The sequence below is a fragment of the Xyrauchen texanus genome, chromosome 22, assembly GCF_025860055.1.
Source record: "Xyrauchen texanus isolate HMW12.3.18 chromosome 22, RBS_HiC_50CHRs, whole genome shotgun sequence".
Taxonomy (NCBI): domain Eukaryota; kingdom Metazoa; phylum Chordata; class Actinopteri; order Cypriniformes; family Catostomidae; genus Xyrauchen; species Xyrauchen texanus.
The window spans coordinates 3272258-3288204 of NC_068297.1; the positions used below are offsets into that span (position 1 = coordinate 3272258).

The following is a 15947-nucleotide window of genomic DNA, read 5'->3' on the forward strand; positions in this document are numbered from 1 at the left end:
TGGAGATCATACCTCATGAATTTGAAAGAATGACAGTGACACAAACCTGCAAAGTTACATAAGTGCCATTCCTCAAGACAAATCGCCCATCTGTGTTGTCTTTGGCCCAGTTGAGTTGAACTACCAAGGGCTTTTCTGAAAGATGCAGTTGTCTTCCCTCTAAATACCCAAAACAGAGTACATTAAATGACAGAGTCATGTATATTTTGAATATGTAAACTTGAGATCCTGCGCTCACCTTCATTTCCAAAGGCCTCATACAAGCAATATGGAAGTGGATGCGAGGCTTCGTCAAGTTGAAATTTCTCCAGCAGGGTTTCAATGACCTCTTTTGTGGTAGAAGTGCTTGAGATACAAATGCATTTGGTGGCACAGTTCCCTGAAACATGGTCTTGAAGGTGGAAACGAATAACTCCATGAAAAATAGAGTGCTAAAAAAAGAGAGAAAGCAATGCAAATTAAATGTCTATAAACACTGACTGATGTCATTACTGTCACAGCATCAAAATATTCTATAAATATACAGTAGATATCACTCTTTTGGCTATCATAAGCCAAACAAAACCTTCCATTTGTGCTGAAAATTTAGTTATTCAGTTCTCTACTTGTAACTCAAACAGTTCAAAAAGTGAAACTGAGATATTGTAGTTCTTACATTTCAAAGCGTATTTCAAGATGTGCAATACAGAGAGTCCCACAGCAAGAAAAAGCAGTGTACCTCATCAGGTTCGGTGATCTCAAACAGACTGAGTTGGTTTAAATTCCACTGACGGATGCTCTCCTGAAGTCTCCCGCGTTCCTTTGGACCCGTCTCAGCATCATCTCCAGAATCAAGACCATTCCTTCTCTTTTGCTTCATGGTTTGTCTTGGTGATCCAAGTGACCCAGAGCGTTATCCTCACATCAAGTGTCTGCAACTGATCTATTTTCCAGCCTGTTCACTGTGTACATTCAGTGTAAAGGGGAATGTTGGGGTTTATTTGCCCCATTAACACACATTAGTTCAAAGGCTAACCTCAATTTCATTGTTGTGCTAGATCAACTCAGACACACAAAAGGGTTGTTCATGCCCCAATCAAGCTTTTATTTATTTTTTCTTAATTTAGCATAGAAAATATCCTTTACTTGGTCCTATCCATTTGCTGTAACAATACAGTTTAAAATGCATGTAACATCTTAAACTTGAAAGTTATGTTTTGACTTCTAAACTGTATTCTGGAAATTATGCACATATCACGTGAATTGATACAAGCCCAAACCTTAAAACAGTGCAAAGAATTTACCTTTTGTTCAAACTAGACACTAATGCATAGTGGCATGACAGAGCATGTAAAGGTCACTAACTATGCATTAATTAACTAAATCTATTGTCTGTCTCTAAAAGCATTTTTTAATAAATGGTGAGTTTCATGGATGGCTGGATGGGAATTATGCATATGAATATAAAACAGCTTAAAGAAACACTAACACAAAGTACATAACATCTCGACCCTGTTCTTCTATAGTTAGTAAATATAGTAACATTTTCTATGAAGCCCATATTAATAATGCATTGATTAGGCATTATACTGCATTCATAATGTCTCATAATACACCATATAATAATGTATAACTTCTCATAAATAATTATAACGACAGATGCATTATAAGACTTCCCCTATTCATAGTTATACTTTAGTGTATAATCCATTACAACAGAAGCAACATCCAGTTTTAATGCAGAAGAAGCTAATGAAGTTAATCGTATAAGTGCCGTCATGCAAAAGCTGCATAGTGTAAACCGTCAAAAGGCTTTATGACATGATCATATTATAAGTGATCTTTATGTAAAGTTTCAAATGCAATATCTTCTATTAAACAGCCATAACATAAACGTGCAACATTCAATACATTACAATTGATGTTGTTTATATAATAGAGTCCAGTATAAAATCAGTTTAATTATTTATTTATTTTTATTATTGGGTGTGGTTACATGCACACGAAGATTGGCTTCATGTGTGATCAACATACATACAACAACATATTTTATTTTTAGAGAGAGAGAGCGTGTGAGAGAGAGAGAGCTAGATAGATAGATAGATAGATAGATAGATAGATAGATAGATAGATAGATAGATAGATAGATAGATAGACAGACAGTCAGATAGACAGACAGACAGACAGACAGAGATAGATAGATAGATAGATAGATAGATAGATAGATAGATAGATAGATAGATAGATAGATAGATAGATAGATAGATAGATAGATAGATAGATAGATAGATAGATAGATCGATAGACAGACAGTCAGATAGACAGACAGACAGACAGACAGATAGATAGATAGATAGACAGACAGACAGACAGACAGACAGACAGACAGTCAGATAGATAGACAGACAGACAGACAGAGATAGATAGATAGATAGATAGACAGACAGACAGACAGACAGACAGTCAGATAGATAGACAGACAGACAGACAGAGATAGATAGATAGATAGATAGACAGACAGACAGACAGACAGACAGACAGACAGATAGATAGATAGATAGATAGATAGATAGATAGATAGATAGATAGATAGATAGATAGATAGACAGACAGATAGCTAGACAGATAGATAGATAGATAGACAGACAGACAGATAGCTAGACAGATAGATAGATAGATAGATAGATAGATAGATAGATAGATAGATAGATAGATAGATAGATAGATAGATAGATAGATAGATAGATAGATAGATAGATAGATAGATAGATAGATAGATAGATAGCTAGCTAGCAGGGGCGTAGCACCAAATTTTGGGCCCTGGGTACAAACCATCTTGCTGAGCCCCCGTACCAAATATGTATGTATAGAAAACTGACTTCTAAGGGGCCCCCCCTGCCTCGGGCCCTGGGTACTCGGTACCCTTTACCCCCCCCAGTCCGACGCCCCTGATAGATAGATAGATAGATAGATAGATAGATAGATAGATAGATAGACAGACAGACAGACAGACAGACAGACAGTCAGACAGACAGACAGATAGACTAGACAGATAGATAGATAGATAGATAGATAGATAGATAGATAGATAGATAGATAGATAGATAGATAGATAGATAGATAGATAGATAGATAGATAGATAGATAGATAGACAGACAGATATATAGATAGACAGACAGACAGACAGACAGATAGATAGATAGAGAGAGAGAGTGAGAGTGAGAGACAGAGAGAGAGAGAGAGAGAGATTATCTAATATATTTGAACCAGCTGTACAAGTGTTTTGTCATTTTGTATTTTGTGCATGTGTAATGTATATCATTTCCAGCATAAGTTGTAATGTCTTATAACCACTTAAAAATATCTTATGGATATTTATAAGACATTGCTTTTGTCCTTTGTTTTTCTACTAGAAGGTCAATCTGGAAAAGGTGAAAAAAATCAGTGTTTTTTTAAATTACATAAATAATTTTCCAGAATGCTGGAGACTCTTTGAGCTGCATTGTTGTACTCAGACAGAACAAACACTAATCCCTGACGTGGACACGTAGAGCACAAAAGAAAATTCTGGGTCATTTAACCGAGGAGAGCATCTGTCTTGTTCTAGAACATGATACAAAAAGACATTTGTATGGACCAGAACAATGAGGCCATAAACTGTTTAATCTGTGTCAAACTACCTCTAGGAAACCTTCAGGAAGTGATCTTTTATTGCACTCAACAATACTTAGAGCTTCTCTTGTCTTCCTCTGTGACAGTAACCATCTGGGAGACTCTGGAATAACACTGTGATAAATGTATTGTCTTATTGATGGCTGCCATGCCCTTGTCCAATGACTTATCCTGGAAGCAAATGCAGTACAAGACACCAATAACATATGATGAAAAGTATATGGAGAGTACATGTCCAGCTATAGGTTCTTCCATGACTGAATGCAATAAGCTAGAGCAGGAAGCAGCACTGGACACAGCAGAGACAAATTTCCTGTTGTTTGATCCAAAAAATTCACTGTTTTAAAAAGGAAAAATATATTAGAAACAAGCTTGCAGACATAACGCTCTATGCTCAACTGGGCACAAAGGCTGAAATGGCTGGTTGCCTACTAGGGCTCGGTGAAAATATCGATTTTCCAATGCATCGCAATCTTCATTTGAACGATCTCAAAATCGATTCTTAAATCCCAAGACCAATCTTTTACTCAATGCACAACTATCTACAATGCAAGGAAATCCCTCGCATATGTGAGAAAATTTTTCACTATGCGACTAAAAATGTCTGATATGTTTTCAGATTTCACTAACCATGATAGATAAATGGTCTGCACTTATATATAGCGCCTTTTTTAACCAAAGCGGTTTACACTGCGTCCCAATCACCCATTCACAAACCCATTCTCACTCATACACCAATGACGGCAGAGCTGCTATGTAAGGTGCTAGCCTGCCATTGGGAGCAACTTGGGGTTCAGTGTCTTGCCCAAGGACACTTCGGCATGTGGAGTCATGTGGGCCGGGAATCAAACCGCCAACCCTGCGATTAGTGGCCGACCCGCTCTACCACGCGGGTATGACTATCCTCTAAAGTGGTAAGAGATTGTTTTCTAAAAGATGCATATATATATATATATATATATATATACACACTTTACTTAGGAGCTGTGCTCCAGTTTTGTGGCGTAAACATGGATCAGTTCCATGTTAAAGTGCAAACCCAATGCATTTGGGTGGATGGTGCGTTAATAATTAGTAGTTAGCCTACTTAGCCTACTTCATTTTTAAATATATTCTGAAGTAGTACTTTTACAACAGATTTCTTGACCTCTGTTACAGTAGTGCTTTGGTTCTTGTTAAAAATACAGCACTCACCACAGGAGGGCAGATGCGTGCTGTTGGTCAATATGGACCGGTCTATGAAGAGAATGCAGGTGAGTGTGTTGTCGTTCCATAACGCGTTCATTTTGACACATTATTGAACGCACCGTGCGGTCCAGTGCAGGGAACTTCAAATTCCACACATCCTCTTCTGAGAAATCACATTTCTCTCAGACACCCACACTTTTACACCAGTGACCACTATGCATAAGTAATATTGGCATTATATTCATGATGTTAGCCAGAGGGGAACTAGCCCCCACAGTGAGTCTGGTTTCTCCCAAGGTTATTTTTCTCCATTAACCAACATCTTATGGAGTTTTGTGTTCCTATAACATAATAGATATTACAGTTTTATCTTCTGTTATTGTCTGAGCTTCTGTAAAGCTGCTTTGAAACGATGTGTGTTGTGAAAAGTGCCATACAAATAAAAATGACTTGACTTCCTCATTCCTTTTGGTCACCATACATTTGCATTTATGCATTTGGCAGATGCTTTTATCCAAAGCGACTTACAGTGCACTTATTAGTGGGACAATCCCCCCGGAACAACCTGGAGTTAAGTGCCTTGCTCAAGGACACAATGGTGGAGGCTGTGGGGATCGAACCAGCAACCTTCTGATTACCAGTTATGTGCTTTAGCCCACTACGCCACCACCACTCTCATTGTATGGACCAACAGAGCTGAAATATTCTTCCAAAAATCTGACATCTGGGATGGCATGAGGGAGAGTAAATAATGAGAATCTTTTTTTTGGGGGGGGGCTATTCATTTAAAGTTATTCAGTTATTATTTAGAAGCATATCTGAAGTGTTAAACATTATTACACTTTAAATCAGATTTCATTGAGCATGAACGTTGTTTCTGGTTCCTGTAATATTATATAAGCAGGCCTATTCATGCACCGATTCTCAGTAGCCAGTTTTCTCTGGATAGACAGTCTAGCAATAATATTAATAGAATATAATGTGGAACTAAAGCAGATTGTAGACTATTTCGGCATAAAGATGTATATCTTCATATGCATTCTTGAAAAAGCTCATTTCTATAAAGATTCTACATAAAAACGTGTAAATATACAGAATATATTAGCATTTATATATGCGGGTTGGGTGATAATGTAGGCTTGTCAACTCTGTTATTTTATTGATTCATTCTTTTGGAGTAACTTATAGAAATGTAAACTAGATTTCTGAATAAAGTGCAGGTGGTGCTTGTCCAGTTTAAAAGTTACCACCACAAGTGTGTTGGTGTGCAGTTGCTAAGGTGTTCTGAGTGATTGTAAGCACCTTGCTATGGTTGCTAAGTGGTTTGGGGTGGTTTCTAGGTGGTGACTTACTGGCCAAGCCCAAAGAGTCTCTATGTAATTCTAGTCTCTAGATAAGTCTTAAGTCTTTGCACTAGTTTTATTGTCTGCCGGGATTGTTTAGAATAGCAGAACTCTCCTCAACAAGTCACACAATTTGATCAATTGTTCATGTATGTATCACAAACAGTAGTTATTACAGTCTTATTTCAAGTCTGCATAACCTAATTTGCATGGCAGTTAAATCTGGTTAAACAGGCATAATGAACATTATTCTTCTCCCGCTCTGTTTCTGAAAATGTATGCTAATGCTATCACCATGCCACTGGTCCATTTGCTGAAGTAGTTCCTGAATTTATCTACGACAGTGATGTTTAAACTCACACTAATAAACATGGTACACGGGACTATAGAGGCGGCAGTATAAACTTTATTTGTGACAGTATGTTTGTGAGAGGGCCCATCTCCTCTGTAAAGTTCTGTTCAAGCTCAGTGTCGCCCCCTGTAGCACGTTGCCTATATTGAGTGCTTTTAGAAAATCCACAGCTGTTTGAGTCCTCACAAGCCTCTGGTGGCAAGTAGTTTCAGATAGTAAAAGCTGCTGCTAGCTCTTGTAGATTTCTCAGCCTTCAGATCGGCAAGCTCGTGGTCAAAGGTGTTGCATCTACAGGGGACTCACTGATTGGTTGTATGGGGGTGTCTTGAGTGGGATCTTGGGTGACCACTTCTGTTGAGGCAGCCACCTCTTCTATAGTTACTGCAATTTCCTCTGTGGCTTCTGTAACACTCTCGATCTCAGCAGGGACCTACTCGGTTGAGACTGTGGCGTTGGATCCAGGCTGTTGGGACCCTTGAAGCTTCTGATACAGGGTTTTTCTTTGATCCTGAAGAGCTATACAGAGTCTCTCCAGTTTCTGGGTCTTCAGGCTAAAAAGTGCAAACTCCTTCTCCTTCAGTGCTTTCTGCATTAGAGAACACAGCGTAGAGAACACTGAGATTTAGGACACTTTCACACTGTAAAGGGCTTTCAAGATTCTGCATGAAGGACAAAAACGCATCATTTCAACAATTTTGACGATACTGATCAAACTCTGATTTTAGGTCAACATTTTAGGCCAGACCATGGGCAACTTCCTGTAACTTTCTCTATGTAACTTTACCGTCTCTCGTTGGTCATAATTAGAAATGAGGTTTTTATGTTTCTCAGCCAGGTCATTGTTCTCTTGGCACAGTTTGTTGTTACGGCCTGGGCCTGGATGTCTGTTAGGGGGCTCTGGAAATGCGTGGTGATTTCCTTCCTTCCTCTTCAGCTCATCTTCACGAACAGTCATCCATAGGCCTATGTTTAAAAGTGCACACATTACAAGTCAGATCAGATCACAATGTTGAAATGACTGCATTGAACATCTCTTCTGATTATTCATAAGTTTACAGTCTGGGGTTGTTTATCCCCTGAGCAATGAATGTCTATCCCCATGTTCATCTGGTTAAATTTAGCCTCTTTAAAACACCTCCTGCTTTCACAGGCATGGCAGATGACACCTGTTCATGGCCTGAAGTCTAATTCAAGAGACTCTTAATAGGCCAACTTTTCTGTTTATCCTCGGCACGTCTTGACAGTAATGCTTGTTCCGTTTATATGTTTTATAACGACATAGCTCATTTAAGAAATAAATGCATCCAGAACAAAAAACAACAACAAATTATTGCATAAGGTCGTTTTCAACTTCCTGTTGACCTGCACTGAACATTCATGCAGAGCAATGTATTTCTGTTTCTCTTTGCAGGTACTGATATTTTCAGATATTCAACAGACACACAAGACCTTAACCCAGATGCAGTCTAAACATGTGCTAAATGTGTAATGACATACTGTACGAGGACAAGCTTTCCGCCTGCTGGACACATGTTGACACTGTATACAGTATATTTGCCTTCCTGGTGTAGCAATATAACATGCAGTCAAGCCAGTTCACACTAAGAAATGGGGGATGACATTGCTGTGTAGATATTCAGTAAAGTTCATGAGAAGAATCGAGGAAACACTTACCAGCAGAAGCACAGAGAGAGTGTGTAGATGACTGAGAAAGACTCTGAGCGGCTGTCAAAGCAAAAGAGAGCAGCTGTGAGGGGCAGACCTCAAAATAATTTGGAGGATTCATTGAAGGGATGCAGACTGACCCATATACAACACATTTCAAATGATGTACAGTATGTGGAAATGATTCTATAAGCTTGGTAAACCCTGAGTAATGAACAATATATTGGTAACTGTATCTGTGTATCGGGCAATATGTTTCTTTTTTTATTATTGCTTATATTGTATCATTCTGATTTGACCGATATTTAATGCAGAGAATAGTATCAGAGCTTATTACTTCAATTTTAAACAGACAAATTTCTCCCCAATTTGAAATGCCCAATTCCCAATGTGCTCAAAGTCCTCGTGGTGGTGTTTTGACTCAATCCGGGTGGCGGAGGACAAATCTCAGTTGCCTCCATGTCTGAGACCGTCAATCCGTGCATTTTATCACGTGGCTTGTTGAGCGCGTTACCGCGGAGACGTAGCACGTGTGGAGGCTTCACGCTATTCTCCGTAGCATCCATGCACAACTCACCACGCGCCCCACCGAGAGCGAGAAACACATTATAGTGACCACGAGGAGGTTACCCCAACCAGGGGCGGAGCAAGGAGTTTTTCAAATGGGTGCCCAGGCAGGGGCAAGCGATCAGTATGTGGTGGCACAGAAATGTTCGGGCAGCAATTTTATATCGTCGGACTGTTGGGTGGGGGGGCGGGGGTTGTGTAGATACATTGACACCCGGGACAATGACGGAGAGGTGCAGCGACCATGTTAAATTTGTACATTTGTACAGAGATGATTTCACCTCTAAAGAATTAAATTGTGCCAAAAAATGACCAAAACAATTACTAAAACAGCAATTGCGATTGGGTCCGGTCCATGGTGGCCACGGCCACCCCTTTGGCCACCCCCAAGCTCCACCACTGAACTCAACGTGATGTGAGTTTGTCTCAGTACGTGGTGGTGGTGTTGTAGTGGGCTAGTGGGCTAAAGCACATAACTGGTAATCAGAAGGTCACTGGTTTGATCCCCACAGCCACCACCATTGTGTCCTTAAGCAAGGCACTTAACTCCAGGTTGCTCCGGGGTGATTGTCCTCATAATAAGTGCACTGTAAGTCACTTTGGATAAAAGCGTGTAAATGTAAATGTACCCTGCCTAGCAACCGGGCCAATTTGGTTGCTTAGGAGACCTGTCTGGAGTCACTCAGCACACCCTGCATTCAAACTTGCGACTACAGGTGTGGTAGTCAGTGTCTTTACCACTGAGCTACCCAGGCCCCCTACCAGTAATACCCAGTAATTGAATACCCAGTTTCAATTACTTTTTACTAGAAGCACATCAGATTCTAGATTGGAAATTTCATTGTGTTCAAAACAATAGACAAAGCTATCGAGACTTGTAATATTGGTTATAATATTGAAATCGTTCTCATCTATCGGCATCATCCAAAAGTTCTATTTCGGTGCAATCACTTGCAATAATTTCATTTGTCGATTACTGTATATGGATATAGATTTCACAAGGGTCATTTTAATGTAAAATTTGCCAATTAAAATCAAATAAATGAGTTAATGAGGGTATATGTTAGATAAAACCATTAGTAAAAGAGTATGTGCACATGCAAACCCTATAAAGTTCTTTATTAGCCTATATAAAACCATTTATCTAACCGATGCAGCACAGATATTTTGACCATGCCTCCATTAATCTCAGAGTGAAAAGACCTTTTGATAGAGTCTATTGGCAGAGCACCGCATGTTTTCAGGATCGCACTATATGGCCCTCTGTTTGCATTGGATTTTACAGGACCAGCTTTTGACAATGTTCTTTTGAGAGCACTCAAAAGAGTTATTTCCCATGAGGCCTTGCAACTATGGGGCAGTGGTGGCTCAGTGGTTGAGGCTCAGGGTTACTGACCAGAAGGTCGGGGGTTCAAGCCCCAGCACCACCAAGATGCCACTGTTGGGCCCTTGAGCAAGGCACTTAACTCCAGGTTGCTCCGGGGGGGATTGTCCCTGTAATAAGTGCACTGTAAGTCGCTTTGGATAAAAGCATCTGCCAAATGCATAAATGTAAATGCCTTGCTCTATGTCTGATTAAATGAGGAGAACAAACAACTCTCCACTTGGACTCTGGCTGGTAAGTTTGCTATAAGATATGATCAAATTGAAGCTATTGTTTATACAACTGGTTAACGTTAGTGATACTGTGCTTAGATTTGCATATACAGTATACGCAACATGCAAAGAGTATTCACTGTTAAATTTAGTTACATTATTGAGTTAATTACTGAGACATTAATTTGATCCTGATATTTTATTAAAGGCTTGACTGATGCAATAGTTCTTGCATTCATCTCTTCTTATATGATAAATAATAATCTCACTTTATGCCTTAAATTCATTGTAGTTTTGTTGGCTGTTCTCCCATTATGTGTCAAAGACTTGTTGTTTTGCTGACATAGTTGAACGGGGATTATGTGTAGACCACATGTCCAGTCCTTTTGTTTTTTCCTTTATTGTTGTCTTTTCGTGCCTTCTGGGTAAGTTGATGAAGGTAGAGCAAATGAAAGGGAAATATGCATTGACGCGAGCTTTTGCTCCATTGCAAAAGGTCAACAGGCACGCCAGAGTTTGAACCGACGTTCATGCAGGAGGCAACAGGACTGCAATGAAGGCCAGGCATGTAATAGCTCTTAAAGAACAAAGACATTACCATGTCCTTAAACTACATAAAGAACTTCTATGAGGGATGTGTAAGTAAGACAGAACTGTTGGTTTGTAATAGCAGTGACGTTATTATTTTCATTTTAATATTCTGCTTTATTACATTTAGTGGCAAAAACAAGAACACCAAATTATTAAGTTCAAAACAAGATACTGTAGAATAGAAGTTGAAATTTGGATCACGACTGTATAGTGAATTTTTCAATCTCTTTTTTGACTTATGTTCAGTTTTAATGGGTGTTTCATTCAAGTGACAGGCCAGGACGATTATTAGGGTCAATTTTAGGCCGATTATCGCCAATCATTTAAGTGAAATGTTTCTTTCAGATAGTTCATATAAATAAACAGTTCCCTTATATTCAACATTGGGAACTTTTTTTTTGTCTGTGACATTTTGTGTAAATGAACCAGTTCACATAAATGATTCACTGATTCACTTGAGCCTGTGCTTTCAGGGACTTTGTCTTCTTTTTTAAGCTAAATGTTTTGTTAATTGCTGCTGTTGATCTCTATATTTTGATTCAGATGTATAAAATATGATGATTTCAAGTTTGTTTTCGGTGTATTTTAATTATAAATTTAGTTTAAGAAGCTTAATATGCAGAGACATATGTGCATAGGTACATTTTCTCAAAAACGGTAAGCACTGTGTCTCTGTGGCACTATGAAAATTTCTCTGTTTGTTTTGAGTAACCCACTTATGCCGAGTTTGCACTACACAATTTTAAGACCGATTTTCGCTCGCTGACAGATTTGTGGAGATCGCCGAAAAAAGCCTGAAATCGTCGACAAATCGGAGCTCGCTCCCATGAGCGACGAATGCAATGCATGAACTATCAAAGACGCAATTTAAGAGAAACACTGATGCGTCGTTGATGTCAGTGAGATTTCTAGAATGTTAAATATCTGGAGCCGTCTGCGACTGCAAATCGTGCAATGTGAAATATGTTTTGACTGAATACAACTGCAGCGTTGACCTACAGCCAATGAGAGAGCAAGAAACAGGGTGGGAAGTTTCAGTGGGAGGAGTCCTGATGTACCTGCAACAGAACATCAACTAGCATGTGGTATCAAGAAAGTCTAATTGGACAGAAGAAATGGAGGAACAATAAGTGGGACATTGGCAGGAGCACCAGCGCCTATTTGATGTTTCATCTGAACTGTAGCACAACCGGTGGAGAAAGAGAAGAGTTGGAGAGAGATTGCCAATTCTCTTGGACAGTCAGGGAAGCAAATAGGTCGATTGTTCAGTAGGAGCTCATTTTTCATATTGTAACCAATCAAATATATGATTAAAAACATACACATCATATTCTGAAACGCATAACATGTGATCATGCATTTGTTTTCGTATCTCGTATCACTTCTCGCGTGTACTCGCGTAATATGGAGTCCAGGCAGAGTCGTCGGGGATTCGTCAATAGTGAAATGTCTTGTAATGTGTTCAACCCTGTCGCCGATTCGTCATGTCATTTGAAAATGCTACGACTTAAATGACAAGACAGACAGTTGTGTAATATGAACGGTACAACGATCGGACGTCTTTGAAAGTCATGTAGTGTGTAGGAGGCATAAGACTATCTCTTTGTTTGACCAACAGCAGACAGGGGGCGTATTCAGAAATCTGTTTGGAAAATTATTTGTATTTTTGCTATTCTGTTTGGTGGCGCTAGAATCACACGAATTACATACAGTACTTCAGCTTTAACTAATTAAGTGTAAACTTGAAAATATTTAGTAAATTCTATATTTGTTCTCAATTCAAACATGTAAACTGAATGCTCTAACTTCTAAGTAAATGGTAAATGGTCTGCACTTATATAGCGCCTTTATAACCTTAACGGTATTCAAAGCGATTTACACTGCGACCCATTCACCCATTCACACACACTCATACACCAATGGCGGCAGAGCTGTCATGCAAGGCGCTAGCCTGCCATTGGGAGCAACTTGGGGTTCAGTGTCTTGCCCAAAGACACTTCAGCATGTGGAGTCGTGTGGGCCGGGAATCAAACCACCAACCCTGCGATTAGTGGCCGACCCGCTCTACCACCTGAGCCTTCTTGTATTTATTAGCGAATTTTACAAAATTTCACAGGTAAAGTTTAATTCACTTTTAAAATCTGGTGTTCCCAGCATTCTATGGGCTTGAATAATTAATGAGCTTGCATGTTTTCACTGTTTCCAAGTTTATTTACATCGTTTTTATCACTGAGATTGTTGTTACTCTATATGTTTGGTAACTTCTTGTTTTTTAAGTCTAAAGAGCTTTTATTAACGTTTCTGTTTACCGTCATCATGTTTTGAGGCCTGTGTTCGCAACTCTGATTAAATGTGTGTTTTTAGGGAAAGTTAAAAATGTGAAATGTTCATTTAAATATTACAAAGTTTATTTAAGTACCATGTATGATGTACATCAGATTTGTATGTAAAAGTTACTATTAACTAAGTTAAATGTACTGTCAAAAAGTTAAGTAGTGTTTACTTGATTTTATAGCATTAAAATTTGCTTCGAGAAACGTAAATAAACGTACGATTCTTTTATTATTATTTTGTTCTTAAATACGGTAGCTTTAATGTAGTTAGCTCATTTTTGTTAATAGCTTGTAGTGTAGCTAACTAAGAGAAGATTGACTCTTCTTTGTGCGTCCGAAGATTGTGCGTCCACAATACCAGTATTATGTATATGCATTGGTTATTGGCACGGTGGCTCAGTGGGTAGCACTGTCGCCTCACGAGTCGAGTCCCGACTCATCCAGGGCCTTTCTGTGTGGAGTATGCATGTTCTCACTGTGCTTGCATGGTTTCCTCCAGGTGCTCCGGTTTCCCAACAAGTCCAAAAACATGCAGGTTAAGTGAATTGGAGACTCTAAATTGCCCCGTATGTGTGTGTGAGTGTCCCCCAGCCACTGGGGGTCGCTCAGGTAGGGCATCCAGCTTAAAACTGTGCCAAATCAAATATATATGTGAAGCAGTCCCTGCACCCATGTGGGACAAAATGCTAGGAAATAAGAAGACGATATAGTTACATTGAAGACGGGCTGTTTTGTAATTCACAAAGCTGTGTTGTTTGATTTGTTCTTTTCTAGCTCCGGCCTCCAACTGTGATTGGTCAGTTCCACACCCTGTTTTTTGGCTCTGTGCGCATGTTCTTCCTGGGTGTTCTGGGGTTTGCAGTTTATGGGAATGAGGCCCTTCACTTCAGCTGTGATCCTGACAGAAGAGAGCTCAACCTCTTCTGTTATAATCAGTTTAGACCTGTGACGCCACAGGTACAGTTCACATTTTAGAGCATATAATTCACAAAAATTAACTACTGAAAAAAACCCCCACTGAAAGCAAGTATTTTTGTAATTGTCCTATTGAAAAACATTTAAAGTCATTACCAAAATGTACGTGCACGTGCGACAACCAGCCCTGATTCCCTCTTTTTTATCATAACACTCAATTAAAATGTTGACTTTGATATTACTAATATCAGATGTTTTTTTTTAAATAACTCTACTCTCTGATTACTAAGTGACCAAAATAAAACAACACTGGTAGCCTATACAGTACATTAAGACAAGGATCAAGTTGTGTTTAAAGGACAAGAGTACTTTTCATAAACGTCAGATCAGGGCATGTGGTCACATTTCTATTGGGGCAAGTTGTCACTTATAAACATAAGTTGTAATTGCATAAAAAAAAAATATATTATATTACCTTTTCTATTTTTGTTAAATAGTGGTGAGCAGAGAGTGGTGGTGGTGTAGTGGTCTAAGCACATAACTGGTAATCTGGTAATCAGAAGGTTGCTGGTTCGATCCCCAGAGTCACCACCATTGTGTCCTTGAGTAAGGCACTTAACTCCAGGTTGCTCCAGGGGGATTGTCCCTGTAATAAGGGCTCTGTAATTTGCTTTGGATAAAAGTGTCTGCCAAATGCATTAGGTTTCACAGGTTTCCCCGTGACAACTCACCCCATAAGGTGCAACAACAGGTGTGTTCAATGAACTGTATCAGTGCAAATGTTCAATAGCTTCTTTGTAGCCTAATGCAGACTTTAAGGTGTGTTTATAGAGAAAATTATTTAAAAAAAATTCAACCTACCCCAATCTTCCAGTTCTCATATTGCTTTTATTATTATTATGTTTTAGTTTTTTGCATGTTTCTTCATTCAGGTGTTTTGGGCTCTTCAGCTGGTGACTGTGCTCGTTCCAGGAGCTGTGTTCCATCTTTATGCGGCCTATAAAAACATTGACCAAGAGGATATTCTGAAACAACCAACCTACACTGTGTTCTACATCATTTCTGTCCTCTTGCGAATCGTCCTTGAGGTGGCAGCATTCTGGCTTCAGAGTCGCCTCTTTGGATTCCTGGTTCATTCGTTGTACTTCTGTGATGCCAGTTCACTGGAGAAAGCATTCAACTTGACCAAGTGTATGGTGCCCGAGCACTTCGAAAAGACCATCTTCCTCAGTGCAATGTATATTTTCACCATCATCACCATGATTTTGTGTATGGCTGAGATATTTGAAATACTCTGCAGAAGGCTGGGCTATCTAGCAAATCAACAACGACCATGAATTTACCTAATTACCTAATTTCCATTCATCCAGGCTTTATCACATCATTCTCTACCTCAGGTAGAATAATATGCTGTGAAATGCAAAAAGAAGCCTTTGTATATATTTTGCATATTAATAAGCTTTAAACTATATTCTTCTGTTTGTATTATAAAGCTCTTGTCATGGAAGTTAGCCTTTCTTGTTTTATGTATTTTTGTAATGAAAAAAAAACATTAAACTATTTAAACCTTAACTAGTCAATCTTTTATGACCTCACATAAGCATTGAGATTTGTATGTATTTATTCATTTTAATGTGAAAAAACATGTCACGTTTGATGACTATTTATATATTTATGTTTTGGACTATTTATAAGTCTAATTAAATAAATTAGAAATTAATGCAAAGTTAAAGAAGTAAATCACA

The 15947-nt window shown here is 38.8% G+C and overlaps 3 protein-coding genes across 4 annotated transcripts in view; 1 reads left to right on the top strand and 2 right to left on the bottom strand.

The window, feature by feature from the left end:
- LOC127662293 (afadin) overlaps positions 1–859 on the bottom strand; it is a 24399-nt gene extending 23540 nt beyond the window's left edge. Inside the window, 3 exon segments of the mRNA XM_052153428.1 lie at positions 35–159; positions 239–431; positions 719–859. Coding sequence (XP_052009388.1) covers positions 35–159; positions 239–431; positions 719–859 — 459 coding nt within the window.
- A 5722-nt stretch (positions 860–6581) lies between these two features.
- Positions 6582–8271, bottom strand: LOC127662062 (beta-taxilin-like). Its single transcript, XM_052153028.1, has 3 exons — positions 8210–8271; positions 7320–7498; positions 6582–7121 (listed from the first exon to the last, which is right to left on the bottom strand). The coding sequence occupies exons 2-3, from the start codon at positions 7488–7490 to the stop codon at positions 6966–6968; spliced, it is 327 nt and encodes a 108-aa protein (XP_052008988.1). The 5' UTR covers positions 7491–7498; positions 8210–8271; the 3' UTR covers positions 6582–6965.
- A 2593-nt stretch (positions 8272–10864) lies between these two features.
- Positions 10865–15690, top strand: LOC127662919 (gap junction epsilon-1 protein-like). Of its 2 annotated transcripts, none has more exons than XM_052154319.1 (3): positions 10865–11005; positions 14062–14244; positions 15135–15690. In XM_052154319.1, exons 2-3 carry the CDS (start codon positions 14119–14121, stop codon positions 15537–15539), a joined length of 531 nt encoding a protein of 176 aa, XP_052010279.1. In that variant the 5' UTR covers positions 10865–11005; positions 14062–14118; the 3' UTR covers positions 15540–15690. The 2 variants fall into 2 exon arrangements, with proteins under 2 accessions (XP_052010279.1, XP_052010276.1); XM_052154316.1 differs by having other exon boundaries at positions 10885–11001.
- The last annotated feature ends 257 nt before the right edge of the window (positions 15691–15947 follow it).

What these genes read in the sequence shown, in the direction of transcription:
- LOC127662062 (XM_052153028.1), bottom strand. Translation starts at nt 7,490, where the DNA reads ATGACTGTTCGTGAAGATGAGCTGAAGAGGAAGGAAGGAAATCACCAC. An exon ending in ATTATGACCAACGAGAGACG is followed by an intron (nt 7,122 to 7,319) that starts GTAAAGTTACAT and finishes TCTCTAATGCAG; the next exon opens with AAAGCACTGAAGGAGAAGGA.
- LOC127662919 (XM_052154316.1), top strand. Translation starts at nt 10,963, where the DNA reads ATGTCCTTAAACTACATAAAGAACTTCTATGAGGGATGT. An exon ending in AGAACTTCTATGAGGGATGT is followed by an intron (nt 11,002 to 14,061) that starts GTAAGTAAGACA and finishes GTTCTTTTCTAG; the next exon opens with CTCCGGCCTCCAACTGTGAT. An exon ending in TTAGACCTGTGACGCCACAG is followed by an intron (nt 14,245 to 15,134) that starts GTACAGTTCACA and finishes TTCTTCATTCAG; the next exon opens with GTGTTTTGGGCTCTTCAGCT.